The sequence below is a fragment of the Poecilia formosa genome, unplaced genomic scaffold, assembly GCF_000485575.1.
Source record: "Poecilia formosa unplaced genomic scaffold, Poecilia_formosa-5.1.2 Scaffold295, whole genome shotgun sequence".
NCBI lineage: Eukaryota > Metazoa > Chordata > Actinopteri > Cyprinodontiformes > Poeciliidae > Poecilia > Poecilia formosa.
The window spans coordinates 352,145-379,118 of record NW_006800234.1 but is presented as its reverse complement, the minus strand read 5'-3'; the positions used below and the strand labels follow the sequence as shown (position 1 = coordinate 379,118).

The following is a 26,974-nucleotide window of genomic DNA, read 5'->3' as shown; positions in this document are numbered from 1 at the left end:
GCTGTGGCCGTAATTTGTGTGTGTATGTCTGTAGTTAGTTGTTTGTGTATGTGTTTTTTCTGAAAGTGTGCGAGTGTGTGCTTTGGATGACAGATGTGTGCGTGTGTGTGTGTGTGTGTGTGTGTATGAGTTACGGGGGCCGTTGAATGGGACTGCGGCTGTACTTGCATGGTTTGCTGCTGGACATACCGTACATTCCGGTACTGTTGTTTTTGTGCCGTAAAGTGCTGTTTTTGACTCCTCTTTGTCATATTTGTGACTGTGAAAATTCTTAGAAAAACGTGATAAAGACAGTATGAATTTTTGGCTTCGATATTAAATGTTAGTGCAAGAAAAAAATATGGGTAGTTGTACTCGGATAAATTTGAGATTAAATTAATCTTTTCATGTATTTTCCTGATTTTTTTGAAAGGGATTAAAAGAGCAACTTGCTGGACGTTTCTTTGACATGAAAATTAATTGTCCAGGTTTAGATCATTTAGATGCATTCAATACTGCATTCATGAATGGTGACTATTGTGAAATTTTTGCTGAATGTTCCTGTTTTGTAATTGTGTAGGTTAAATATCAAAAATATGAAGTATGTTGAGAAAAATCATACATATATATATAAATATATATATACATAAGAGACAATCTATACCATAAAGATTATTTTACTTAAATTGTGTATTTATTTTCTTATTTAACTTAAATTCTGCTGGCCAGTTACAGAGCTTTATTTCAGGGCAAGTGTCCAAATTATATCAGAGATAATTTATTTTATTTTTACTATAGAGATGATTTCTTTCCATCCTAGTGAATTAAAACTCTTCTGTCATAAGTGTAGATGGTTTCGTCTACGTGTGTTTAAATAATTGTGATTGAATGACAACAAAATTCTTAAAACCTGGATTGCTGATCCATGAAAATGTTTAAATTCTGCGATCAAAGCATCTCGGAGGTTGTTTATGAATTTGTTGCTTTGTTCTCCAATTACAAATCTAGTACAACACGATCCAAAAGAATAAATTATGATCTTTTGAATTCTGCTTTTTGTCTTTATTGCTTCTGTACACATCTCCAGTACAGTTGCACAGTATTTATACCGTTTGAACTTATATATTTTTTTTAAATCAATTTTATATGTTATATTTGAAACCAGGCAAGCGTAAAAGAAAACCTGAAGGAGATTTCTCTTCCTGTAAGACCTTGAATAATATTAATGAATACAGACAATGTGTCAAATCTGACTGAGTTTGGCCTGTTTTTGCACTAAAGGATAGGAAAAGCCTTCAGTTTTTCTGAAGTATCAAAATCATTCCATTACACATAATGCTACTGTTTCAAATTTTTGTTTCCAAACTGAATTGGAAAACCATGCATCAATTTTTTTTTTTTATCACTTTGTAGTTATGGGATACTTTGAGTTTATGTATCATAAAAACTCCACTAAAATCTATCAAAGTTTGTGATACTGAGACAAAAAGTGAAATGGTCAGCTTTTGCATTTGCGAGTTAATGGTATTTCAGTTTTTATTATCGATAATATTTCTATGAATTTTCACGAACTAAACATGAGTCAAAATGAAAAAGTTATATGCTGAGTCATACACAGATGCCGTTTAACTCTTTGTAGTTTCCAGGTTGCTTTGAAAAGAGATTTGTCTCCGTTTGTGAGTAAAAGTCGGTAAAGTGACATATTTCTCTCAAGAGGTTAAAGAACCGTACTTCTCCGAATTTTTGCTAAAATTAGAAGAGGCATTTTCTCTGTTATTGAGCTGCTATTTCCCTCTGACAGGTCATTCTGCTACTGACCTGCTATTTTAACCATCTAAGTAAATATACAAGAGTAAATACAATTAGAGATCCTGCAGAGGGCAACATCCAGGACATCTTGCATCATGCTTTTCCACCCTTTGTAACAAGTGTCCGCAGTGCTTATTCATGCTGACTCTTCCTTTCTGATGCAACACTGCTCAGCGATTGACCTGCATGGTCTGGTGACACAAATAAAAACCATAAAACACAGTAATAGTCAGAGGCTGAACTGAGCCAAATGATAAAGGCTGGCAGTAAAATCAAGGTTGTCATGTTAACAACCTTTTCCTCAACAAAACAGATTCAGTTTTCCCTCCTTTAGTTTTCAGAGCATAGACGGTGTTTATTATCACTGTCTGTGATCTGAATTATACATTTTAATCTTAACTCATTAATAGGGAAAAAAAAAACATGTAATTGTTTTATTTGATAAAAGCAAAAATGTTCTGTACATAAAAGGCTGATATTCTCCAAATCAAATTTTGTTTTGGGGTTATAGCCAACGTAGCAGATTAAATTGATTAACTAAGTCTATCTCTGGGTTACTGCGGAGCAGCATGTTCACAAACATCACATTTAATCATATTACACAGGAAGGCCTAAAGCAGTAGATGTACATCTGAGCTTTTTAAGCATTAATTATTTTTCAGATACAGTTTTCTCTGCGTATATTGTTCACCTGAAGGCCACTTTTCACTCTGAAACCAAGTCAGACGTGATCACTGGCCAGGTTTACGTGGTTCTCTCACCAAAACCATCATTTTCTGTGAGTGACTTATCAGATTGTTTAGAGTGAGTTATACCAAAGAGTGTAAATGACTTTAGGAAAATGACGTTTTACCTGTGTCATAAGTTTGTTCCAGTGATAAAACACCCCCCAAATGCCACAATACTTGCTACAATTAAATTTGCTAAATTATTTGTTTATATACTTCTTGATTTAAATGCAAATTAAATGTGTAAAAGTTCAATTATACTTTTTACTCAAAGTAAGATATTGTTTTTAAGCAGTTGATGTTTAAGTTCTTTGTAAATTCTGTAAAAATTGAAGTTTTAAATCATGATTTGGCAAATTTACCTCATGACAGTACACAGTAAATTTGTGGCCATTTAAAAATGCAACATTCAAAGTTCTTGAAGGAAAGGCATATTGTAGTACTGTCAGTGTCACATTTTTAGTCAATTTAAGAACTTATAGATTTAAAAAAGCAAGATTTCTAAATGTTTACTTCTCCACTTTTTTGCACACCCAATTCTAGCCGATGTCAAGATAAAGTGGTAAAAACTAGAAGAAATACTGCTATATTAACTGCCAGATGTTTGCAAATTCAGCATCAAAGTTTTACTCATGTCCAGGTTTAGGTTGTGCAGTTTTTATGAGTTGGTTTTCAGAGTTCATTTTACAGCATTTTAGTCATTTCTGGAACTTATTAAAATTTAACTTATTTGTTTAAATTTCTAGTTTTCTATTGCTCTTTGTAGGATTTCTTCTACAACACACTCCTCCCCCTGCTGTTTTCTCTCATTAATTCATTTAATAATTAGTTAATTAATTCATTCATTTCCTATATATACTTGTCCCATTAGAACTCAGATATGCTTTGCAAAGAAAACCAAGACTGCATATAGCGACCAATTAAACAATAAAATACATGAACAACATCATTGCAAACAATTAGACTAGAGTTTTGACAAAGTCCTTAAAAATACACTGGGACACACGTTTTTGTGGTAAGTTCAGATTGCCAAGTATTATGCCATCAACTAAAGAGCTTTCTTTACAATATAAATTGTTGCTCAAAGTGGAGAGTCTTATTATTATTTTTTGATTTGTTTCCATATAACAAGAATGACTTTTCTCCAGAATGACTTGGCATACCAGTAATTAGGATGACTCCCAGTTTATAAAGTATAACAGAGCGCTGAGAGAGAAAACAACAGTTAGAGATTATATCTCGATACCCAACGTTATACATTACACAACATATGAAGAATTAACAGATGAATTCATTTTCATTGCTTACAATAGACAACAGGGGGCAATATACCAGTTGAAAAAGACCAAATCACAATCATGATTCATTTTGTCTAGGTATTGTTGGGTAACACTTGACCAAGCACCGAACCAAGTGAGATTCATTTTGAAGCTTTATAAAAGTAAAATTTAAACATTGTGTGTGTGTGTGTGTGTGTGTGTGCGCGTGTGCGTGTGTGGAGAAGCACAGAAAGTATTTATACATGCAAAGTCACGTGGAATTTTGCTGATAAAAGCATCACACTGTTAAATATTTTATTTATGAGCAGAATTTCAGACAAACTGAGATAAAATGACATTTAAACGGACCTCCGCTTATTCTGTATGATTTCACATTTCAAAAATCCACTATATTGATATAAATGTTCGCGTTCACTGGGAGCAAACTTGACTCTTGTTTCAAACGTAGAGTTGTTAAGCATGTGATTTTTGTCAATTTCGGACCAAGCACCGCATTCCTGCTCGTAGTTGGGTGCTGCCTCCTGATAGGTTCAGCAACACGGACCGCCTCCTCTGACGTCAGGACATCAGACTTCACAGTATAAATAATGGAGCTCTGCGCCATGAGGCTCAGGTTTAAGGATCAAACACAGAGGCGCTGTAATTCCGTGCTCTGAAATAACAGAGAAAAAAAAGAGTCAGGTTTATTGAAACGTGATACCTAGTCAGCGCAACATTCATATTACTTTGTAAAAGCAGCCGCAGCCATGATGAACGGAGAAATTAATGGTTTCCACAACTCCCTGATCGAGGAGGACTGCTTCTTGTTCACCTCAGAGTCGGTGGGAGAAGGACACCCCGGTAAGGCTCGACACGCCGGCCTTTTCTGCTTCACATACCAGGCAGTTTTACAGCATTGTTTTAAGGTTGTGTCTTTTCTGCCTCTGTTTTTACTCGGTACTTGTAATTTTGAGTGTCTGTCTTGCATAAAAAGCTGTAAATATTTAAGGCAATTCTTTCCAGCCTCGCGGCTGTCGCGGGCCAGTGCTCAGAGCACGCGCTGCTACAAGCTAATGCTAGCTAGCTCATAAAATGCTGAGTCCTGTAGAGATTTTTCCCACATTGTGGACATGACTGGACACACAAAGGTTCTGGACGTATAATTTGATTTCAGTAAGCAGTGTTTAGCTTTGTGCCATAAGTAGGTTTATATCAAGGGTTGTTTCCGGTCTCGGTCTAGTTGCCCGCGCTGTCTCCTCCACCACATGTACAGCTGCTGAAATGGCGACTGTAACGATACACCGTGTCCCTTCTCTCCCCTTGCCTCAACTGTGACCAGACAGCATTATTACAATTTCTCTCTCTTCAGTCATCTGATGCAGATGTATATCTTTTTGTGACCTTTTTTTCCCCAGATAAAATCTGTGATCAGATCAGTGATGCAATCCTGGATGCCCATCTCAAGCAGGATCCAGATGCCAAAATTGCATGTGGTAAGACATGCTTTATTTCTCTCATTTTCATGACTGATGTATCTAAGATTTGCTTAAGACTAAAGCTCCTTTGTGCTAAATGGAGCAAATCGCTGCAATAATAATGGCTTTAAAGACTCAAAGGTGTATTTCTTATTCTTTTGCATCTGTCTTTCTAATGCAGAAACTGTTGCCAAGACCGGGATGATTCTGTTGGCGGGGGAGGTGACATCGCATGCTGTAGTGGATTATCAGAAAGTTGTACGTGAAACCATCCGTCAAATTGGATATGATGACTCATCCAAAGGTGCAGCATTTATTTTGTTTTTTTCTCCTTGAAGCTTTCCGTTTATACGTGTAGGGGCTTCACCTGCAACTGTTTTCTATACAGGCTTTGACTACAAGACCTGCAATGTTCTTGTGGCTCTGGAGCAGCAGTCTCCTGACATTGCTCAAGGTGTTCACATTGATCGGAGTCAAGAGGACGTTGGGGCAGGGGACCAGGTAAGTAGTCGGTGCAAGATTTAGAGTTTTTTCTGAAGTATTAAATGCTTAAAGCTCACTTGCGGTTGTTTTGTTTGTGTAGGGTTTGATGTTCGGATATGCAACCGATGAGACTGATGAGTGCATGCCACTTACAATTATCCTTGCCCACAAGCTGAATGCTAAAATGGCTGAACTGCGACGCAACGGCACACTCCCATGGCTCCGGCCAGACTCAAAGACGCAGGTAGAGTTCTCATATCATGAGCCTTTTGAGTATGCTCATCTAAAAGTGTGAAATATTTGGTAACGGGTGTTAAAAGTTGTTCCATCTTCTGGCTGATGCTTGTCGTGGAAATTGATTTTGGAAGCCTTATTTAATTAATTTGCCTTCTTGCAGGTTACTGTGCAGTACCGTCAAGACCGTGGCGCCATGCTCCCTGTGCGAGTGCACACCATTGTTATCTCTGTCCAGCATGATGAGGAAATCTGCCTGGAGGAGATGAGAGATGCACTGAAGGAGAAGGTCATTAAGGCCGTTGTTCCTTCTGTCTACCTGGATGATGACACCATTTACCATCTGCAGCCCAGTGGGCGATTCGTCATTGGAGGGCCTCAGGTACACATCCCATCATGTGACTTGAATTTAACTAGACATTCTGGAAGTTACTAAATGGGACACAACTGCACTTCTCTACAGGGGGATGCCGGCCTGACTGGACGCAAAATCATTGTAGACACCTATGGCGGCTGGGGAGCCCATGGTGGTGGCGCGTTCTCCGGGAAGGATTACACAAAGGTGGACCGCTCTGCTGCCTACGCTGCACGCTGGGTGGCCAAGTCCCTGGTAAAGGCTGAACTGTGCCGAAGAGTGCTGGTGCAGGTAAGATGTGTTGCCAAAGTTTGCTGCTTCTCTCTTCAGAGTGAGGGGTTCCCAGAGGTTTCCGCCTGGTGTTTTGCGTGTTTTTTTTTTTTTGTTTTTTTTATATATATGCTTGTTATAACATATGTGTACTATATTAGGTATCCTATGCCATTGGAGTTGCCCATCCACTCTCCATTTCTATCTTCCACTACGGGACCTCCCAGAAGAGTGAGAGAGAACTGCTTGATATTGTGAGGAAGAACTTTGACCTTCGTCCCGGAGTCATTGTCAGGTAATGTCAACCTCTGAGGCTTCATCAAACAGCAGTTCCTGGGCCTTCTAGGGGAAACAAAGTATAGGAATGGGCCAGTATTAACATTTTGATTTAAGACAGTTTAGGGGTAATTTTTACACACTGAGAATAATTAGCATAATCTAATTGCCATGTTTTTTTTTTATTAGAAAATTGACAAGCATGTCTACAGCAGTTGAGATGGTGAAATATTTGATTCTTTGAGTATTCAGTCCCACAGAAGATTACTTTCTTTGCACTTTATAGAATTACAAAAGTTGTAATGAACAAACATAAGCTTGCTAGTCAGGCTATCTGCTCCGATACAGTCCACAGTTTTCATGCCGCATCAGCTTATCGGTTGTCGTCTCTAACAATATGCTGGCTTGATATGTGGTACATGTTTTGTTTCATCACTAGTATTAAATTTGAGTAGTAGTATTTTCAAGCGAACATTTTGTCTGTCTTGTAATCAAGGGACAGTGTTATGACTAAAGTTCACCGTTTTTCTGTATAATGTTTGATATTGCACATATAGATAGAAATCTTTGTTTTTGTAAAATGGACAAGTGTGGTTTTTATCTGCAAGCTGGAGCTTCTATCTGAGGGGTAAGTGTTTGAAGATCCATTTTTCCATCCAAGTATCGGCCAGTTTCTTCATCATGGGTCATAAGGCTCGACACTGGCATCTTTACCTTCTTGTGTGAGAATCATTGTGTTTCAGTTTGAGTATGCGATTGGTGCTAAATATTTTGATTATGTATTCCAGGGAGCTGGATCTGAAGAAACCCATTTATCAGAAGACTGCAGCCTATGGCCACTTTGGCCGAGACTCCTTCCCATGGGAGGTGCCCAAAAAGCTCAAATACTAAACCTGTTAAGCTTTTCCCCCCAGGCTTGTTGGTGTATACTACAGAGAAGCCTCCAAGGTTCCAGGGGTGAAATGCACTTCTTTCTTTCCTCTCTCCTCCCCTCACTCTCACACAAATGACACATGACTCCCTGCTTCACTTGATTGTCTTGTTACTGTTTTCTGATGGCTGCGCAGTTGTGCAGGGTTCTAGGAGACCTCAGAAACTTGGTGTTTTAAAGGGTAGGATGGGTTCCATGAACTCATGCGTCGTAGTTCTTCATGTTCTCCTGTCTTGATGTTCCTTCGCTTTCTCGTTGTGATAGTTGCTGAGTAGCTGCATTCATTCGTTCTCCTTTGGCATTCCAGTCTCATCAGTACTGTGAGTCTTCGGTGTGATGTCACTGCGGTAGCATATCTGGCAATATGCGCTACCCTTAAGTTTCTGGTGCTACTGAATGTAAGGAGCCTGCATGACATCTAAACTTGCTTGGATGCCTAATTTAACTGATGGAGAGCCTTCACCTGACATGATCCCCTTTCAGTTCAGCTTCTTTAACATTCCTCCTCTCAGTTTTTGACACTTATTCCTGATCTGGTGTGTGTTTTTAGTTATATTCACTCATCTTTGTGGAGGATCCTGGAATAGCACAATTAAAATGAAAGGGTTGTTACTGTTGTCACTAAAAATGCTATGCATTGCAGGCTATGGGGAAAGCCAACTCCTAATCATACAGGCTCAACAGAGCATAAGGCCTCAAATTCCCCCACAGACCTTTGCTGTTTTCTGACGTAATACAGAAAAGTCAGAAGCTGCTATGTCACTGCTTTGGTCTGCAGAGGGTATCGGATATACTTGATAGGTATTGGGGAAAAGTAACTTGTTTTATGCATTGAAATTCAATTTTATCAGTTTTTTTTATGGATCCCTTGTTTTTTTTTCATGGTTTCAAAGTGGCTAAATATTCTTGTACTCCTTGAGTTTATTGATGGCAGGTGTAGCTACAGAGAAACCTGTTTCACATCTTTAGCTCAACGGGGCGTGATTTTTGCTGCAGAGTCTTATTGACCAGGAAATAAAAACCTCAACACTATTTATTTGTTCTCTGAAACTCAGCGTGGATACAGAGAAGCTGATGTTTTAGAAGGCAGCTTTAAAAAGACTTGGAATTACTGAATTGTGAATTATTTTGACTTTCAGTGTTTGGCTTGAGGTCCCAGAGTGTTGTACAGAAAAGCTTTGGTCTGCCTCGACGCGTCACTGGGAACTGTAATGACTTTTACAGCTTATTTTTATTTCTGGATTGCAGAACTTATTTTTTAGGTGGGTTAGTTTTGAAATCCCGTTAAACTACCAGGTGTGATTCTTTGGCTCTTACCTATCCTCATTAATGTGGTGGCCTCATTTGGCTGGTGTGGTACAGAGAAACCAGCCGTGTTTACATGGCCATCACATGATCTGGATAGACTAAAGGTTTTGGTTTTGTTCCCTTTTGCCACTTGGTGGTCATCCCAATGGATACAGTAAGTGTAAGAGTGCCTTTCTTTTTTCTTTTTCCTCCACCCACTCTAATTTGCTTTTTCCTTCTCACCAACATGCATCCAACTTCCACAGAAACAAGTAGCTCGTTCTGTAATGTGCTCCATGTCCAAATTGGATAGTTCCCTGATGCTCTGTAATAAAAAAAAAAGCTATCCATCTTAAAAACTCTTGTCTGTTATTTTGTGTTTTAAGAGAAGTGTGGACATTTTTTGTAAACATTTCTGATCAAATTCTGATTTCAGTATTGAAATGCACACGAACTGGGTTTAAGCTTGTTGCAAGCAAGTGTTTATTACAATAAAATGAACAGTTGAATCAAGTACAAAAGCATACAGGAAACAAAAAATGGTTTCAGCAATAAATGACTGCATTATGTGCATGGTCCTCATTACAATATAGCTTATTTCCCACATGAAGTAAGGACTAGAAGGTGTTGCATTTCCAAATTATGTATCTGAAATAATGTATTTTGAACTAAAAATGTATATAAACCTTTAACACATTCAGTTATTTTCACAGCTACTTAAAAGTTAGTTACATTTGAATACAAAAAAACTTATGAACTGAATAAAATCTTATTCAAAACATTTTCCATGGAAGCAACTGTAAAGGAAGTTGACTGTGTAAATAAAACAATAATGCTTTTGTAGACATGAAGAGGATCAATACACTATTTATCTGCATGATATGGTTGTCAAAACTTGCCTACATCAGATTTGAAGAACATCTGACATGCTCATTGATGATGGGTAAAGATTTTTCCAGTGATCATAAGATCACATTATCAGTGCAGATCAATATATTTGAGGTCAATACAACCTGAATACCATTGAAAGTTATCTTCTCAAAAACTCAACTGTTCTTAGAAAATGTTTGGCACAAGTGTCCGATCTATAATTCAGTCCACCACTAAGAAAAACTCGAGTCTAAACTTTGGCTCCTTTACAAACTGTCCATATTTCCTAGAATTTAAACACGAGCCAAGACCCAAACTCGCATAAGATAAGCTAGTAGTGGTCAGTAGCTGGTTTTCCAAATATATGAAATAAAAGAGCAGACATATCATTTACTGTCCCAGTGGGGAAATTCAAGCAGCAAGATAATGTTTGGTGACATCAATGGTATTCAGTGCAAACTGGAGCTACATAATATTAACACAACAGTGCAGTATTTAAAAAAAAATCTTCCTGTGTTTTCTATTTAGTCGATTTTTGTCGTTTCTGGTGGATCGCTTCACTGGAGTTATACTTTTGTTCTGACTTTTTCAGGAATTCAATATTATGTAACAGTAGAAGTTATCAAGACAACTGGCATGAAAATCTGGCATGACATGTTTAAATGAAGTGAGTACAAGAGCCTGTTATTGACAGCTGTGTGAAGTAGAATAGAAATGTGCTCTGAAACAAGTTTGAGCTGGTCCCACTAACCACTGATCGCCCAGGGCACGAACAAAGGTAACCGCTGTGGCAAACACATCAGGGGAAAAGTGAGCTTTGGGAAAATATCTTAAAATGAAGTTTCTCCAGACAACCAGGAGAGAAAATACTTGTTTTGAATTGACATTTTAATCACTTGCAGAACTTCTTCAAGTCAGTTCTTGTCACTGACTTGTAGAGGAAATGATTATGTAACTCTTGGACGTTGTCAAGAGTTACAACTTAAAAGTTTGTGGTTGAAACACAACTTTTATGTATTTTTGGGGGGATTTTATGTGATAGATCAACCAAAAAAAAAATAAAAAATCACTTAGAGTACATAAAGAATTGTTACAACTGCAAGTATTTTGTCTATACAAGCTTTAGACATGCAGAGACATTTTTGCGTGTGCTTAGAGTAAAAAGGAGGTGTGCAATTGTAAAATATTTTCAAATAACATTTAGTACTTTGTATTGCAAACAAAATCCAGATGTTAAAGTTTGTGGTTTTTAACATGACAAAACTTTAACAGATACAAAAACTCCAGCAAAGTACGCCACACTGCCACATGTACGGTTGGTAGAAGCGCTCCAGTTGCACCATGAAGGACGGTTACAGCAGGGGTGCATTTTCATTCCCACCGGCTCAGTCTGATGGCTATATTTAACTGATACTGATGGCTTGGCTGGCGTGTCGCCCTTACTGAACCATGAATGGACAACATTCCTCACCACTACAACACGCTCCCAGCTGAAACACTCTGGGTGTGATAGTTTATCAAGAGCTTTGTGGTAAAACCTTAACACTGATAAAGATCCAGCTCTTTTGCTCTCACTCTGGTTGATCTTTAGTACACAGATAAAGGCTTTCGGACATCTATCTGTGTGTAATTAATCTACATTATGTGTCTCCATTAGTGATAAAGTTCTTGAAATAAATTGACTTTTGAGTAATATTATTTATTAAGGAGGGACATACTATGATCTGCTCTGTGTAGCCTCAGAGAAAACACTGAGAGTTTTCCCACATCAAAGTGGGCACCGCTTGCAGTATCCTCACATGCCAAGACCAAACAACCCGTTGTGAAAGCCAGATAAAATGACACTGAGGTTAAAAACTACTGCGGACTCGAGAGATAACATCTCCTGATATGTGTGCTATTCCCCACACGCAATGCAGCAGATTGAATGTGGAAGGGCAGAAGGTTGCCTGTTAAGCTGAGGTCAGTGGGATTTATTACACAGATTAGGTGACAGCTGATGCAATACCGCCGGAGCTTGCCGCTACTCTATTGTATTTTTTGGGGGCAGGAAACTAAAAGCAAACATGTAGTTTACTCCTTTAATGTTTAGCACAGAGGGGAAAAAAATCACATGACTTCAAGTTTTGGCTAGTTTGTTGAAGCAGCAGTTTTAAAATTGAGATGTGGTCATCTGTTGACCCTATTATTTCTTAGTGTACATCATACATACACACCTGTTAGGTGCTAAGGATAGCAGATTTGATCTGACTCAAATGATTGTTTACACTCTTGAAACACTTTATTTGCTCTTGAGTTTGCAACCATCCTTTCAAGGACTTTACTATTTCGAATTCTAAGTGAAGGTTGAGTGGAAGGAAAAAGTGTGGCTGAAAAAAAAAAGCGCACAAGAAACATGTGTAATCAGAGCTTTGAAGATTGTGAAGTAAAAGTCAAGTAGAGGATGACCCAAATATGTTGCTGTTGAATAAACCAAGACTTCTTAAACGCTGCAGCTGATTACCTTCATACTGTGACATATTGATACAATAATTAAAGCAAAAGGAGCCATAACCATTTATTGAGTGCAGTTCTCTACCAAAAAAAATCCTCTCTTTTATGTAATTTCCCAATTATTTGAAAAAAAAAAAAAATTGGTTTTCATTAAGTGGAAGCCTTGATCATCAAATTTTTACCAAAGCAAGCACTAAAAGTGTAACAAATCTACAAATAAGTTTCACTTGTATCATCAAATTCAGTTTATTGAGATAACGCAACAAATTAACCAACAAAAAGGTTACAACAGGAATAGAGCAAAAATGTACAGCGATTTGCTAGAGGGGAATGTTTCACGTTTTAACAAACACACTTTGACACATTGTTTCACCAAACTCCATTTTGCGCAACAAGACAAGTGCTTTGATGTCGGCTGTGAATCGCCTTTCTTGCATGATGTTAAACTGGCAGTCATTGAGAACTGGTGATGTGTGATTGGGCTATTTTCAACCAACTGAGAAGCTGCAAAATCACAAATGATTAGGTGAGAGCAGAGAACATGTGCCTGAGCCTACTCTGGTCTAAGTTCAGTCACGTGCAGAAGGAGGAATGAAAAGTGAACCGGAGAAGGGCGTCAACGCTCCAACGGGGGAGTGTGGCTGATGCACCAATGGCTTCGCAGACCCCACTTCTCTTGCCATGGGAAGACTTTACATAACATATCCTGACAGACCACATGGCAACAGGATGAAGTTTGCATATTTTCAGGCATTAACGAAACAATGAGTTAATCATCCTCCACAGTCTGAATCAACGCTGCCAGAAAGTAAAATCAGCTTTGTGTTTTCCCAGTGTTCGCTGATGGTACGTTCACTTATTTAAACTGTGTTTTCCATTTGCTGTAAACACAGTTTTATTAGTTTTGTGTTTCAACAAACAAATAAAAGAACATAGATCTGTGCATCATGCTGTTATATCACATTGCCTAAGTGGAGAATTAGTAAAAGGGAACAAAAAGTGTCTTCAGTGGTGTTATGCTTTACTTACTGTCATTATGGTCACCAAACATTTACACATCGGACAATAAGACAGTCAGAGCTGGCAGTTATGGTGATAGAAAAAGGCATAGCAACACAGAAGGAGGATGTTCATTGGTGAGACTGACCACTTTATTAGATTCGGTCCCCTCTTCATATTTGCTCTTCTAATTTAAAAAGAGTTATGCTGGCTACACATTTTCTGCAGATGACTTACTGTTCTGCTTAACAACACGTGTTTATAGAGAAACTATGTAACTGATTGGAGTCATATAAGCCTGGTACGTCTTATGTTACGTACCTGTCTGGTTTCAGCTTGTTGGATCTGGCACAGATCAAAGTCGGAAACAAACATTAATCACTCTGTGCAAAAGGTCACAAACGGAGTGAAAACATTATCACCCCACTGTCTCTGTTCATCTAGGAATAAAGTTCACACATAGATCTGGTTAAAATGTCCATGTGGACAGTAAAATGCAAGGAAAGCTATTAATAACTTTTTGAACTTTGACCTGAACATGATCACTCTGAATTGTGTCAGTAGCATGTTTCATAATTTGTGCATATTGCTTAGCAGAGAACAATAAATGGATGGTTTGATATCCAAATTTTTATTTTTTTTTAAAGTAAAGATCTGTAGAGTGCAATAAGATTTAACACATTGTAAATCCACCTTTCACCGCTGTTACAGCTGAAATGTATAAGCTGAATAGACAGAAATGTTTGCCCGTTTTTTCTTTATAAAATATTTCAAATCTAGTCACACTGAATGACTTAAGAAAAGTAATTTTTATTATCACAGGCTCTAAATTGAATTTAGGTCTGGACTTTGACTGGGCCACTCACATGCCTTTATTGAAGTATTCCATTGTTGCTCTGTATGAACGATTGGTGTTGATGCAGATCCTTCCTGAGGACCAGGATTAAAAAAAAAAAATCTTAAAATATGACAAATCTTTGTCCCTCATGTTTCTGTTTGCTTGCTAATGTTCCCTCATAGAACATCTGGGTTCATATTGAGATCATAACACACAAGAGTTACTAATCAGGAGTCTCCAAAATTTGTTAAAAGATTTATTCAGGGGTGTCGGAGTAAAAGTGGATTTTTAGATTGAAACAATCTAAAAGCCATCACCTTTACTCTACATTTTATAAACAATTTCTAGTGAAAGTAGTGAAAGGAAATGTATTCTTCAACCAAAACCTATAGATCAAAAATTTGACCAGCAATTATAGAAATAATTTGAGACAATATAGAAGAAGCAGGATAGTAGTAAAACTGACAGTTGCTGCCACCTGCTGAGGATTTCATGTAAGTCGTTTAACTCAGAAGATTTCTTGAGTCAAAGCTTATGTTTCTCAGAAGGAAACCTGCAAAAATGTCACCTCGACAAAATGAATGCAGAGTCACAGCTAAGGGTGGGCGAGTCAATAACAGGGAACATTATCCTGACTCCATTGGAAAACTATAAATGGCTTTTAAGGAAACGTAATCTTTTATTTAAAAAAAAAAAATCAACTGTCAAAATGTGTCATAGTATCAAAAATAATGGTATTTTCACAACTCATAATAAATAACACAACTGGAAACTACAAAACAGAGTTGCCACCTAAACATAATGCTGTGGCCGCCACTAAGCAAGACAAACTTCTCATTTTCAGAACCAAGACGTCGCTTATACACCGATGCTCCACAACAGGAATCTTTTCTTTCTTTTTTTTCTTACTGGTACAAAACAAAAATAGTAGATGCTTGTAAACAAATAAAACCAAGAACATGTTCATTTGATATTCATGTAAACCTACTGGAGTCATAAGTGCTTTTCCTTCTCCTTCTTAACCAACACATGGCTTGTCTTCAGGTCACCTCTGCCAAGTGTCACTGTAAATGACAGCGGGATCCTCGTTGTGCTCAAACCACACAAAAGCAGGAGCACAAAACTGTGACTGTAGCAGCTTTGTCTTTGAAATCGGCTGCTTGTGGATCCCCATCACCGGTTGTCTCGTCTTTTATCAATTTCCTTTCGAATTCGAACCTCCAAAGCTGCTCTCATTGCGGCGTCCAAGACGTTCTTCTCTGAAACACGCTCCACCACCTTCTCAGGCTTATCCTCCTTAGCAAAGAGAGAACAGGAGAAAATTTAAACCAAAGCAACAAGTAAAGTGACATACTTTCAGGCAAAAGAAACAAGTGTTCACCTTGTGCACCAAGAAAGAAGTGACGACTCCAGAGTCCTCCTGGTAGTCGAGCCAGAAGAGTTCTGTCCTGTGGATTTCAGTTTCTGTGCTCGACCCACTCTCGTTCCACTCTTCGGGATCAGCACCGGTTTCTGGTTCTGAGCCACCTGGAAAATGATCAAAAACCGTTTTAGCCTTTCTCTGGGTGCAGTCACCATCAAACCCTGAAAAAAAATATCACAGATTACTTACGCCTTTGTCTCGGATGGTACACCTGGATGTCGGGTCGACGAGGTCTTCTAGGGGTTGTTGTGTGCCTCCGCCGCTGAAGCTCTTTAGCTTGCTTTACTTCTTTATCATAGTCATCTCTTAACACAACAAAGACATGGACAATGTTGACTGCATGACTGTTTAAAATTAAAACAAGTAAATGTTTCATTCAGTTAAAATTTAAATTAAACTTGTCTTCCTTGCGTACATACTTCTTTACACAATTATTTAATTTTAGTGGAAATGGTAATGTATTGCTATTTTTAACAGTGTTGCTGGGAAATTAAATCATCATCCTTACAAACCTCCACAGGAGTAGGAAGAACTGTGTACTGTAATAACCATTGGTAGACGACTGCTCTGACCTTGTAAAAAACAACAGTGGACCAACACCAGCAGATGACATGTTTCATCTGTTGAAAACGTCACTGACGTCTCCATCAATGACTATGGAAACATCACTAATCCCCATATTAGGTGCCTCTGCACTGTTCGTCCAAACATTGGGTCCAAAACACAAAATTCCCAAACTTTCTTTTTAAAAGAGGATTCTGCACCACTGAGCAACAATTGAGTCATTTACCTCCTTAGTCTGGGTAAGATGCTTCAGATATTGTCTCTAGTTCAGGAAGAACAGGCAAAAGAACTGTGACATTTGTAGCCCACGTCCCAGATAAGTCTGTGAAAGCTGGTTCTTGTAGCACCGACTGAAATCCAAACACTGTGAATCCCCCCAAACTATTGAATGTTTTTTTTTTTTTGTCAGCAATCCTCCTACAAACACGTTTATCTCTGTGGAATTTTTCCTACCTTACTTTTTCCTTGCACTGAACTTTCTATTAAAATTTTTCAGTAAAGTGCACTGTGAGCAGCCAGCTTCTTTCAGTGCCTGACCCTTCCCCGTGATTGTCTAGGTCAAGAACATAGCATAGCATTTCTGTATTAGAAATATGTTTATGGCCTTATGTAAAATTCAAATTTTCGTAAAATTTGAATTCTATGTTTTATTAGCTGTGTTAAATAGTCATCAACGTTAAAAGGACTTGTGGAATATACCACTGTGTGTAATGACTCTTTAAAACATCAGTTTCACATTTTAAAAATGCTGAAATTAATAAACATGTTGCTTAAAGTTTTCCAATTTATTTTTCTAAGCACACGAACCGTTCAAATTTACACAATTTATACGCCTGTAGTCTTGAATTCAATTTGTCTTGAATCCGCAAGGCCTGCTCAGGCTTCCCTTATTGTATTCTGTTTTATATGTTAAACCTTTTGTTTTCAACCACTGACCAAGGACTTTTCTGTCCTTTAATATTATCTTTAACCTTCAATGTCAGAAGACAGACTACCGTTACCCTGAAAGAACATATCGTAAACAATTAGCATTAGCTAACAATGTTTGAGGAAATTACCTAGCAATTTGGTTCCTGCGGATATGGTGAAGGAAGCCGTGGTTCATGTCCAATCGACCACCGGGTTTGTATTTCAACTCATGCACTCCTTCGTCTCTTAAAATATCCATCTCGTCAAATAGTTTTTATATGAAATGTAGAATTTGTAACGTAATTATTACAAGAAATTTCAATCAAAGCTCTGACAAAAGCTAAGCAAGCTAGCTGCCCATAAATTGTTGTCCAATTATACCATTCCCAGAGTTCACACAGACTGGAAACTAATACTAAAATAAACCCCCCTGTAAAATTACCTATATCATTTAATATTAAATACAAAACAATATAGTAGTTGTATAAATAACTAAATAGTTTTGGTTCTGATACAACAACACAGTTAAACTTTAGCATAAAAAATATTTTAACACCGGGTTAGGTTTTTGTTAGCTCTTCCTGAGCTACGACGCACAGCTGCCGCGAGTTTCGATGTGCTTGCATTAAACCCATTCATGTGTCCCAGTTAACTTCATCCTTTGTGTTTATGTGATATTAAGGCAGCAGAATAACGTATGAGATGATTTCTTTGAAGCGCGAGAGAGATAATGAGGAGGATGACGATGATCACGAAGACGGGGGTCAGTTTGTTTACTTCTAACGTTGGCGCAACGTTTGTTAGCCATCAGCTAAACAGATAGCTAGAGATAAAATATTAGTTGGATTATATGTAAGGTTCGGTTCAGTCGGACGCTGGAGACATTGTAGAATGTCTAATATAAAGATGCATATTTTAAAAATATCTTTTTTTATATATATATAGTTATGCAGTTAGACTTAAAAACTATGTTAGCTAGCATGTTTAGCTAGCTGAGTTGTAGCGAAATGTATAGAAAGTTCAGTGACTTTGTAAAAAAAAAAAATGACGTAGGATCTATTTTTCAGTTGCTGTCAAAAGAGGTCGAGGACGTGTAGGAGAAGACCGTAGAAGCCGCCACTGTCCTTATCTTGACACCATAAACAGGCAAGACTGAGTTTAATGAGCACAATCGCTAGCCCTCCATGCTAGTTAGCTCCATCCGTGGCCAACAGATTCCTCTCTGTTTATCCTTTAGGAGTGTGCTGGATTTTGACTTCGAGAAGCTCTGCTCTATCTCCCTTTCACACATCAACGTGTATGCTTGCCTCGTATGTGGGAAATACTTTCAAGGTAAACGATATGAACTGGACCTTACCTGCAGGGACAGAGCATCTGGACTGACTGTTGTGTTTTTCTTGCAGGCAGAGGTCAGAAGTCTCATGCATATACCCACAGTGTACAGTTTAGCCATCACGTGTTCCTCAACCTGCATACCCTCAAGTTCTACTGTCTGCCAGATAACTATGAGATCATTGACTCTTCCCTAGAGGACATTACAGTGAGTGAAGTATACCATATCATATCATTTTGATTCTATGAGAACCATCACTTCCATCCATCACAATTGGCAAGGATCATATCCCTGACTCCATTGTCTCCCAGCCTGGTTTTTGACCATATGACCAGATAGAAATTTAGAGGCATGGCAAAAACAAAAGAGGTTGATTAGCAGTGTTTCCCAACATCTTATGAACAGGACATGTTCCTGTGGACTATTGACTCTGCTTACCAGAAATTGACCTGTTAGGGGTCTCTTTAGATTCATTGTAGTGTTTGTTCAATTTGTTGTCTTTCCTCATTTAATATTTTACTTAACTAATTTTCCACCTTCTCTCCATCAGTATGTACTGAAGCCGACTTTCACCAAGCAGCACATTGCGGCACTGGACAAGCACGGTAAACTGTACAGAGCCTACGATGGAACGACTTACCTGCCAGGCATCGTGGGGCTCAACAACATCAAAGCCAACGACTACGCCAACGCGGTGCTACAGGTATTGATGTGCGATTCTCTAGATTTTGACGCTGGGATAATATCAAGTGCTATAAAAAGTTTATATTTGTCTCTCTAGGCTTTTTCAAATGTTCCACCTTTGCGAAACTACTTTCTGGAGGAGGAAAACTACAAGGATATCCGCAGACCACCGGGGGACATCATGTTCCTCCTGGTCCAGAGGTTTGGGGAGCTGATGCGCAAACTTTGGAATCCGAGAAACTTTAAGGCGCACGTGTCCCCACATGAGATGCTGCAGGCCGTCGTGCTGTGCAGCAAGAAAACCTTTCAAATTACTAAGCAGGGTATTTCATCTGTACTCAACCTGGCTTCTAAAACCTTTTGGTATTGGGGATGAGGTTGTTTTGCTGATGTTTTTTTTTTTATTGCATGCAGGTGATGCTGTAGACTTCATGACATGGTTCTTGAATGCCCTGCATGGAGCTCTTGGAGGCACAAAGAAGAAATCATGTGAGTAGGAGACGATTCAGAAAATTTTGGGCACCATATCGACGTTTTACAATTTCTGCTGGAAACGGATTGTTCTGTACATTTTAATAAAAAATAAATAAAGTGCATTAATGGTGAAGTTACTATAGTTTTTTTTTTAAGAAAACGTACTATGAGTGTTAAATAGGTTGTTTCTCTATTCTGTCCTCACAGCAATCATCACAAAAGTTTTTCAAGGCTCCATGCGAATCTTCTCTAAGAAACTTCCACACCCAGATTTGGTATGTTTGCAGTAGTATTTGAGCTATTTAAATATTGAAATATCATCTTCTAATATCATCTTTTCAAAACTTCACAGCTGCCTGAAGAAAAAGAGGCGCTGCTTCTCACAGAGGAGTACCAGGAGCAGATGTCTGAGTCCACCTTCCTGTTCCTGACCCTTGACCTCCCGACAGCTCCTCTCTACAAAGACGAAAAGGAGCAGCTGATTATCCCTCAGGTTCCTCTCTTCAACATCCTTGGCAAATTCAATGGCAACACTGAAAAGGTATGGAATGTAATGCCCTCATTTATAACAAAGAAAAGCTTTACTTCTTACTATTAATGCTACAAAGCATGTCTAATTACATTAAACACTAAAGCTAAGAAAGTAAACATTTCCACTTTGCATTCAGGAGTACAAAACCTACAAAGAGAATTTCCTCAAACGGTTCCAGCTGACCAAGTTGCCACCTTACCTCATCTTTTGCATCAAAAGATTCACCAAGAACAACTTCTTTGTGGAAAAAAACCCAACAATTGTCAACTTCCCAATCACGTACGTCAATTAAAAAAACGGGACAAAACCTGTACTTGTTTTTTTTTTTTCAATAAGTCCAACATATATTTTCTTTTTAGAGCAAATATTAACTTATTACTGAACTTATTAATGCTGACATTTCAATGCTGACATCCACAGCAATGTAGACCTTTCTGAGTACCTCACAGAGGAAGCGCAAGCTACAGAGAAGAATACTTCCTATGACCTTGTTGCAAACATTGTGCATGATGGAAAACCAACTGAAGGGTCCTACAGAATACATGTCCTGCATCATGTAAGTTGTTGCTATTTACATTTAACATTATTGGCTGAAATCAAGGGAAAAATGTTTTTGTATATTGTTCCTCGTCTTTCTAATGATGCTGCTCTTTAGTAGAAGGGCAGATAATGACTTGATGGATGGATGTTTCTTTTCCCCCCTCTGCTTGAGTAAATTCTCATCATCATAAACCTCGGCTTGGAAGTTCTTGTTTTTGCAGCTGTGCAGGATCATAGGAGGACAGTAAAATAGCAAAATATGATTTTTAAAATCACATCCTCTCTCTCTCTCTTTAGCAACTATATGCTAAAGAGTCGCATTGGAAAAATGTTTTTGTTCAGGAAAAGGGTTTGATGGAGGATTTTTTCCAAATTCACAGTAACTGCACCCTTCTTAAAATGAATACACTAAAGGTGTAGTGTTTGGACTCAAGTGTTTTGATTGGTTTAAGATGCAACAGATTACACGTCCTATGGGATTTTCATTGAACTGATTTAAAACCCCGTTTTTCATTTTATCTTTTACACTGTTTAGGATTTTACTCAAGGACCAAACTGACTGATCAAAAATACTGCTTTACCAAAATAATTTTTCATGACTGTGTGTGTGTGACCAGGGGACGGGGAAGTGGTATGAGATGCAAGACCTGCAGGTGATCGACATTCTCCCCCAGATGATCACATTGTCAGAGGCCTACATCCAGGTCAGTCTGACACATTTATCCTTTAATTGTGTTTAAAAAATTGTAATTTAAAGTAAAATTACCAGAAACTCAAAGAAGAATCAGATATTTTATAACAATAAAAGCATGAACTGGATCTTTGTGTACAAATATTGTATTAAAACATTGAGAAATGGCTTTTGCTCAACTGGAATTACAGCTGTGGAGGCTCTGAACATGAGGAAAAAAATGGTAAAATACCAAAAAAAATAAGGCTTTAATTTGTTTTATTTTTCTGATTTGGGATAAACCATGTAGAATTTATTACAAAATATAGTAAACATCTGCTTAATAAAGTAGTAGTTATCAAGTGCTTTTGGCAAGAATACTATATCTTCTTGCCTGGTCATCTGCTTTTTTAAGTTCAACCAGGGACATTGTGCAAAACATTTATAAAAGATGGTTGAGCTTAAGATTTAGCTTAAGCTTGACTAGCTAGCAGGACAAGACTGATAAAAAAATTGTAAATTATCTGTGAGGTATTTTAATATGTCCTCTAAGGTTTCCGCTGAGCCTCCTTAGGCATTTTTTGTAAAAAAAAAAAAAAAAAAATATATATATATACTCTCTATGTCCAACAACAGTGCAGGTGTAAAGTAAAACTGCAAATTTCTTTGCTGATAACTTATTTTTTCCCCTCATTTCTAACAGATTTGGAAAAGACAAGAGAGCAGTGACACAAACAACCACAGGGGGGTGTAAGTGAGGCACTCACAGCTGTTAGTTTTGTAATCATTCTGGGAATCAGCTAAATATTTAAGCGACTGGAAGAGAAAAAAAATGAATAAAGTGGCAGAAGAACACGACATTCAAAGACACGGCGCAAAGATATGTTAAAACCTCTATGTTCTTTTGTACTGTTTTATGTTTTTACTATGTGGATGTTTCTTAATAAACCAGCTCCAGGATGTGTGTCTGTGTAAATTAAAGTGTAATAACACAACATTTACTCCCATTTTTAGAGTTTTATTTGTATGGCATCATTTGCATTTCGAAAAGTCATCAGAAGAGCAAAGAAATGAGATAACAAGGAGCCCTCCATCTGAATTATGAGAAAACATGAATGTTTCTTGCTGACAATCAGAAAAGATGTTGCCATTTTGTCTTTACATTCATAATGACAGAGATAACCTCATACAAAGCAAAACATGCAGAAAACGATAATTCACACAGTGCAAGTATAAATATTTCTCAGTTTGTTTGACTGGAAGGGAAATGGCTAGGTTCAAAATCAGTACAAGTGGTTGAATTACATTTACAGAACATTTAACAATTTCAGTGCATTACACCTTTTCAAAGGAGGTCAAGGTCTCCAGATGTGAACCTCACAAGGTTCTAATTCTTCCACATGTAATTCTCACAGAAGACCTGGTTCTGCAGATTTAAAGAAAAGAAAATAACCCACAAATCAGTATTTAGACATTTCTTCAGTTAATAGGAAAAATGGCCCAGTCCTACTTTTAGCTCATGTGCCTGACAAGCAAAAATTTAAACCTGACTGCAAATGTTTGTGTATTTATTGGGATATTGCGTGTCAGACCAACACAGAGTAGTTGTAATTGTGAAACAGAAGGAAAATAACATTTAATAGCTTTTTCTGCAAAAATCTGCAGTGTGGCATGCATTTGCTTTCAGTGCTTTAAGCTGCAATTAACTGCCTTAAGTATCTATTTGAAATGTAAAGTCACATGCTCTGCTCATTTTATACATGTAAAATGCTGCGCAGCAACACAAACAGCATGGTCCACAATGTTTAGATGTCTGAAGAGAAAGTAAAACACTTCTTTTGACTTCCTAATCATGTTTTACCTTGTGCAGGTCTGTCATAAAATCCAAAATAAACTACATGGAAGATAGTGGTTGTAACATGAAAACATTTGAAATTTAGGATTTTACTCACACCCTGATAGGTGCTTATTGCTTTAATCTTATTTATATGCAGCTAGCTGAAGATATATATATATATACATATACATATATACATATACATATACATATACATATATACATATACATATACATATATATATATACATATACATATATATATATATATACATACACACACTGAAGTATCAAAATGATCTATAACGGGAAGGTTGATTCAGTAAATGTTTAGGACAGATTACCTTTTTTATTCAGTCCGGTACACGAGCAAAGTCTGGGCAAGCTTTGAAACTCGTTTTACTTAAACTAAGATCAGAAGTCAACACTAAAAAGACAGTGTAATCATTTAAATGGTTGATTTGTACTTACCCCACACTCCTGAGCAGTGTTTATGTTTTTGCACCAGTAGTTTGGTCCCCAAGTACAAGGATTATTTCCCAGTGGCTCCAGCTTCTTTGATGAAATGCACAGACCAGTTTTCTGCAGGGGGAAAAAAAAAAATCCCAAAACTATATAGATGAAAAAAAAAAGGTGTTAACTGCAGAATGAATTTCTCCCTTTCTTGCCTTTTGAGAAAATGACAGATACCATTTGTGACCGTTATCTTATTCTTACTTCGCAAACACGAGGAACATCCATTTGGTTTCCCAAAATCTTCTGCAGCTCAGGCCCGTGGATTCTGGTGAAAGCATCACACTGAAAAGAGAGTTCAGAGGTTAAAACGAAGCAGTAAAGCAACTAATAAGAACTCTACGATGACTAAAATCACTAAGATAAGTTAAGGTTTTTGGTATTATTTGACAGATGTCAGCAGTCGCTGGAACTCAGACCTTAGGGATGGCTTTGGGGTGGAGAGCACACACAGACTGGAGGAAAGCAGACGTCTGAGGCTCGGTGGCGTTCAGCCCCAGGTGCAGACGGCTCAGAGCAGCCAGCGTTTGGCAGGAGTCGCAGTCAGAGGTCAGGTCCACTTCTGGGAAGAACACCACAGCACTGACCAGAGTAAGCTTTCAGAAAACCAAAGAACAGTGATCAGTGGACCAAGAAGGTCACTGTTTTTATAGAATTTACATCGCGTCGGGGGAAATTTGGCCCACTTGCCAAATGTTCTCCTTTGGGATTTTCCGATTCTGCTTTCTAGTGATTCAGATCTTAAAACAGGAGAGGCCCTCAACATCACACTGCCTCCACTGTGTTTGACTTTATGATGTTCTTCTTCCTAAAAGCAGTGCAGCTTTCACACCTAATGAAACAGTATACTCACGTTTACAAAACGCACCAGCTTCATCTCGTCAGTACACCGAATATTTTAAATAAAATTTTGCATGATGTGTTGGTTTTGATCTCTTTCTCTTTCGTGGTTTTTAGATCCTACTGGCCTAGGGGTAATGTGTAGCTTCTGAAAAAGCACCAACTGTAAACGATCGCCAGGGAAAGAGATGGTGTTGATGGAGCTACTGTGAACTGTATGTTTTTCTGTCAACAGTCGAAGTTGTAGGATTGGTTATAATCAGGATTATATTGTAACTCAATCAGACCCAGTGATCGGATTTGCTTTGGATAGATTTGAATTATTTTAAATGAATTTTAAATAAATAGGATTCTATGTTGTATATGAATTAAATCTGTTTGTCTTATAAAGGGGCTTGAGAGTTCTTTGTGAATGACGTTGTGAAATGACTTCATATAAATTTGGCTCCAACATATCAAAGGTAGAGCCAAAGTGTCTCCAAGTGATCCTCATTTTAATTGAACGAATCCATTCCAGAGAGCTTGACTTGATAACATGAAACCAAGTTGCGTCAGATGTGGAGTCAAAATGACCTACAGGAGATAAAAACGAAAACGCCTAACTGACCTGCAGCCGGCTGCGGCTCAAACAAGCAAAGGTGCAACAGAGAGCAGATGGTGTGTGGTGCAGCCGACGTCAAAAGGAACTCAACGATCTCCGCTCCGTATTTGTCCACAAAATCGTCGCATTGGTCCTTGTAGCTGGACGGTATCAGATCACAGACCTCTTCCATGAGCTTCTTCAAAGTTTCCTGCAGGTTGAGAGTGAGAAGATAATGACCCTGCTGCTTTAAGTGTGGGCGGTGGAGATTATTAGACCAGTGGAAAATGAAAGTATCACCTCAGTCATATTTTTAGGCAACATTGTCTCCAGCTTCTTGATAACCATCAAACACAAGGTGCAAACTGGGTTGAATACATCCTAGAAAGAGGAAGAAGGCACCGGTTAACCATTTATAGGGCAAACCATGGTTTCACTTCTTCTGTCAGTTTCTCTTCTTCTTCTTCTGCTTTCTCACACTGACATGGACTTCAGAGCCAAGCGCAGAGCCGGCCGTGTCTTTACTGGGGACATGATGAAGCTGCGGTTGTCTGTCCTGGCGGGTGGCGCAAAGTCCAAAAACCTCACAGATCTCCTCTGGTTTCTGTTAACACAGAGGCAGTGTTTGGTATTATAAAACAAACGAAATGTACACACAAAAACACAAGTAAGGAGAGGTGAAACTCACCCACTGACTGGATGTTTGCTGCAGGATCTTTGGCAGGTAGATTTTCACCTGTGACTCACATTCTGACGCCTGTTCTTCAGGGAGACGGCGGCACAAACCATGCAAGGCTTTAAATACAGTCACCTGCGAAAGTGTGATAGATAGTTATGCAGAAGTGAAATCGTAGTGCCTCCAAAAAATATGACTGCATATGTTTTGTCACTTCACATCATCCAGCATTATTGCATTTTTGTTTTAATCAGGATTTTATATTTTACGCAGCACAAAATTGGGAGGCAAAAAGGTGTAGCATCATAATCTCTGATTTTAATTTCAATGAATTTTTCATCACATTGATGTTTGCATGTGTAAATGAATGTATTTTGATATTTACCTACAGCGATGGAGCCTTATTTTAACCATTTTAAACCAGCTGGCTCCTTACCTTGGTGTCTCTGCTGAAAACCATGTTGGCGGACAGCTGGATGATCTGACTGCATTCTGGACACACACCCTGTGTCCGGGGAAAAACAGACCACTAAGACCAGCTTATTAATAAAGTTTGCAATATGTCGCAATGAAGGTCGGGTCTTCCTACCAGAGGTTTTTGTCCAGTAGAAGAATCGAAAATAAATCTGGAGTCTCCTGTAGCGAGGAGAACACAGAGTGAAATCAATGATGCAGAAAAACATTAAATGTTTTTTTTTTTTTTTTTAAGCGATATAACATCAGTATAGATGGCTGGGTTTTTGCAGGTATTGTTCAGCTCGATCAGTAAACAGACAATAAATGGCGACTGGTTGTGTGTCAAGTGCGGAGCAGACATTAAAACCTCACCGGAACACAGAGACGCAGCCAGCACCAGCAGGACGAACCCCGAAGCAGACATGCTTGGAAGGACAGACGGAGATTGACAGACAAGCTGATGTTTTCTTTAGAGAAACAGCAGCTGTGTTATTGATCGACCGGAAATTCAGCCCGACAGCCTCACCCTATCAGAGCGCGGTCCGTAATGCGCAGGCGCTCTAGTGAACAATAGCATAGAGAGGACAAGGAACGAACGTTGTGATAAACTGGGGAACATAATAATAATAATAATAAAAAAATAATAATAAAAAAATA

At 38.2% G+C, this 26,974-nt stretch overlaps 4 protein-coding genes across 10 annotated transcripts in view; 2 read left to right on the top strand and 2 right to left on the bottom strand.

Moving 5' to 3' along the window:
* The window catches only part of cunh2orf68 (chromosome unknown C2orf68 homolog), a 20,235-nt gene extending 1,626 nt beyond the window's left edge, over window positions 1-18,609 (bottom strand). The window contains exons 1-4 of one of the 3 annotated variants that reach the window (XR_001664762.1): window positions 17,332-17,880; window positions 15,899-16,014; window positions 15,668-15,813; window positions 14,673-15,582 (exon numbers count right to left, since the gene is read on the bottom strand). Coding sequence is in view for 2 of the 3 variants with exons in the window: in XM_007572104.2 (XP_007572166.1) it covers window positions 15,460-15,582; window positions 15,668-15,813; window positions 15,899-16,014; window positions 17,332-17,441 (495 nt within the window). In the remaining variant the exon portion in view is untranslated. Of the gene's footprint in view, window positions 1-13,331; window positions 15,583-15,667; window positions 15,814-15,898; window positions 16,015-17,331; window positions 17,881-18,539 lie in introns of those variants that run through there. The other 2 variants (XM_007572105.2, XM_007572104.2) reach the window with 2 other exon arrangements.
* Window positions 4,399-9,445, top strand: LOC103151851 (S-adenosylmethionine synthase). Of its 2 annotated transcripts, none has more exons than XM_016681804.1 (9): window positions 4,399-4,636; window positions 5,191-5,268; window positions 5,432-5,554; window positions 5,639-5,751; window positions 5,834-5,977; window positions 6,131-6,349; window positions 6,431-6,613; window positions 6,754-6,938; window positions 6,986-7,744. In XM_016681804.1, exons 1-8 carry the CDS (start codon window positions 4,543-4,545, stop codon window positions 6,889-6,891), a joined length of 1,092 nt encoding a protein of 363 aa, XP_016537290.1. In that variant the 5' UTR covers window positions 4,399-4,542; the 3' UTR covers window positions 6,892-6,938; window positions 6,986-7,744. The 2 variants fall into 2 exon arrangements, with proteins under 2 accessions (XP_016537290.1, XP_007572164.1); XM_007572102.2 differs by having other exon boundaries at window positions 4,400-4,636; window positions 6,754-6,887; window positions 7,657-9,445.
* Window positions 17,307-22,375, top strand: usp39 (ubiquitin specific peptidase 39). Of its 2 annotated transcripts, XM_007572106.2 has the most exons (14): window positions 17,307-17,395; window positions 17,865-17,945; window positions 18,250-18,328; window positions 18,420-18,514; window positions 18,586-18,722; window positions 19,066-19,218; window positions 19,297-19,522; window positions 19,614-19,688; window positions 19,881-19,948; window positions 20,026-20,214; window positions 20,342-20,484; window positions 20,626-20,761; window positions 21,363-21,449; window positions 22,119-22,375. In XM_007572106.2, exons 1-14 carry the CDS (start codon window positions 17,377-17,379, stop codon window positions 22,167-22,169), a joined length of 1,539 nt encoding a protein of 512 aa, XP_007572168.1. In that variant the 5' UTR covers window positions 17,307-17,376; the 3' UTR covers window positions 22,170-22,375. The 2 variants fall into 2 exon arrangements, with proteins under 2 accessions (XP_007572168.1, XP_007572169.1); XM_007572107.2 differs by lacking the exon at window positions 17,865-17,945 and having other exon boundaries at window positions 17,362-17,395.
* Window positions 22,376-22,419: 44 nt separating this feature from the next.
* sftpbb (surfactant protein Bb) lies at window positions 22,420-26,864 on the bottom strand. 3 transcript variants are annotated; one of them, XM_016681805.1, is made up of 11 exons: window positions 26,690-26,864; window positions 26,451-26,497; window positions 26,298-26,372; window positions 25,874-25,996; window positions 25,664-25,789; window positions 25,486-25,566; window positions 25,213-25,396; window positions 24,185-24,327; window positions 23,970-24,050; window positions 23,724-23,834; window positions 22,420-22,841 (listed from the first exon to the last, which is right to left on the bottom strand). In XM_016681805.1, exons 1-11 carry the CDS (start codon window positions 26,739-26,741, stop codon window positions 22,803-22,805), a joined length of 1,062 nt encoding a protein of 353 aa, XP_016537291.1. In that variant the 5' UTR covers window positions 26,742-26,864; the 3' UTR covers window positions 22,420-22,802. The 3 variants fall into 3 exon arrangements, with proteins under 3 accessions (XP_016537291.1, XP_016537292.1, XP_007572162.1); XM_016681806.1 differs by having other exon boundaries at window positions 26,298-26,366; XM_007572100.2 differs by having other exon boundaries at window positions 25,670-25,789; window positions 26,690-26,862.
* Window positions 26,865-26,974: the final 110 nt, after the last annotated feature.

What these genes read in the sequence shown, in the direction of transcription:
- sftpbb (XM_016681805.1), bottom strand. Translation starts at nt 26,741, where the DNA reads ATGTCTGCTTCGGGGTTCGTCCTGCTGGTGCTGGCTGCGTCTCTGTGT. An exon ending in AGCAAACATCCAGTCAGTGG is followed by an intron (nt 25,790 to 25,873) that starts GTGAGTTTCACC and finishes CTGTGTTAACAG; the next exon opens with AAACCAGAGGAGATCTGTGA. An exon ending in ACCCCAAAGCCATCCCTAAG is followed by an intron (nt 24,051 to 24,184) that starts GTCTGAGTTCCA and finishes CTCTCTTTTCAG; the next exon opens with TGTGATGCTTTCACCAGAAT.
- LOC103151851 (XM_007572102.2), top strand. Translation starts at nt 4,543, where the DNA reads ATGATGAACGGAGAAATTAATGGTTTCCACAACTCCCTGATCGAGGAG. An exon ending in AGATGCCAAAATTGCATGTG is followed by an intron (nt 5,269 to 5,431) that starts GTAAGACATGCT and finishes TTTCTAATGCAG; the next exon opens with AAACTGTTGCCAAGACCGGG. An exon ending in GGCCAGACTCAAAGACGCAG is followed by an intron (nt 5,978 to 6,130) that starts GTAGAGTTCTCA and finishes GCCTTCTTGCAG; the next exon opens with GTTACTGTGCAGTACCGTCA.
- usp39 (XM_007572106.2), top strand. An exon ending in TATCTTGACACCATAAACAG is followed by an intron (nt 18,329 to 18,419) that starts GCAAGACTGAGT and finishes TTTATCCTTTAG; the next exon opens with GAGTGTGCTGGATTTTGACT. An exon ending in TCAATGGCAACACTGAAAAG is followed by an intron (nt 20,215 to 20,341) that starts GTATGGAATGTA and finishes CTTTGCATTCAG; the next exon opens with GAGTACAAAACCTACAAAGA.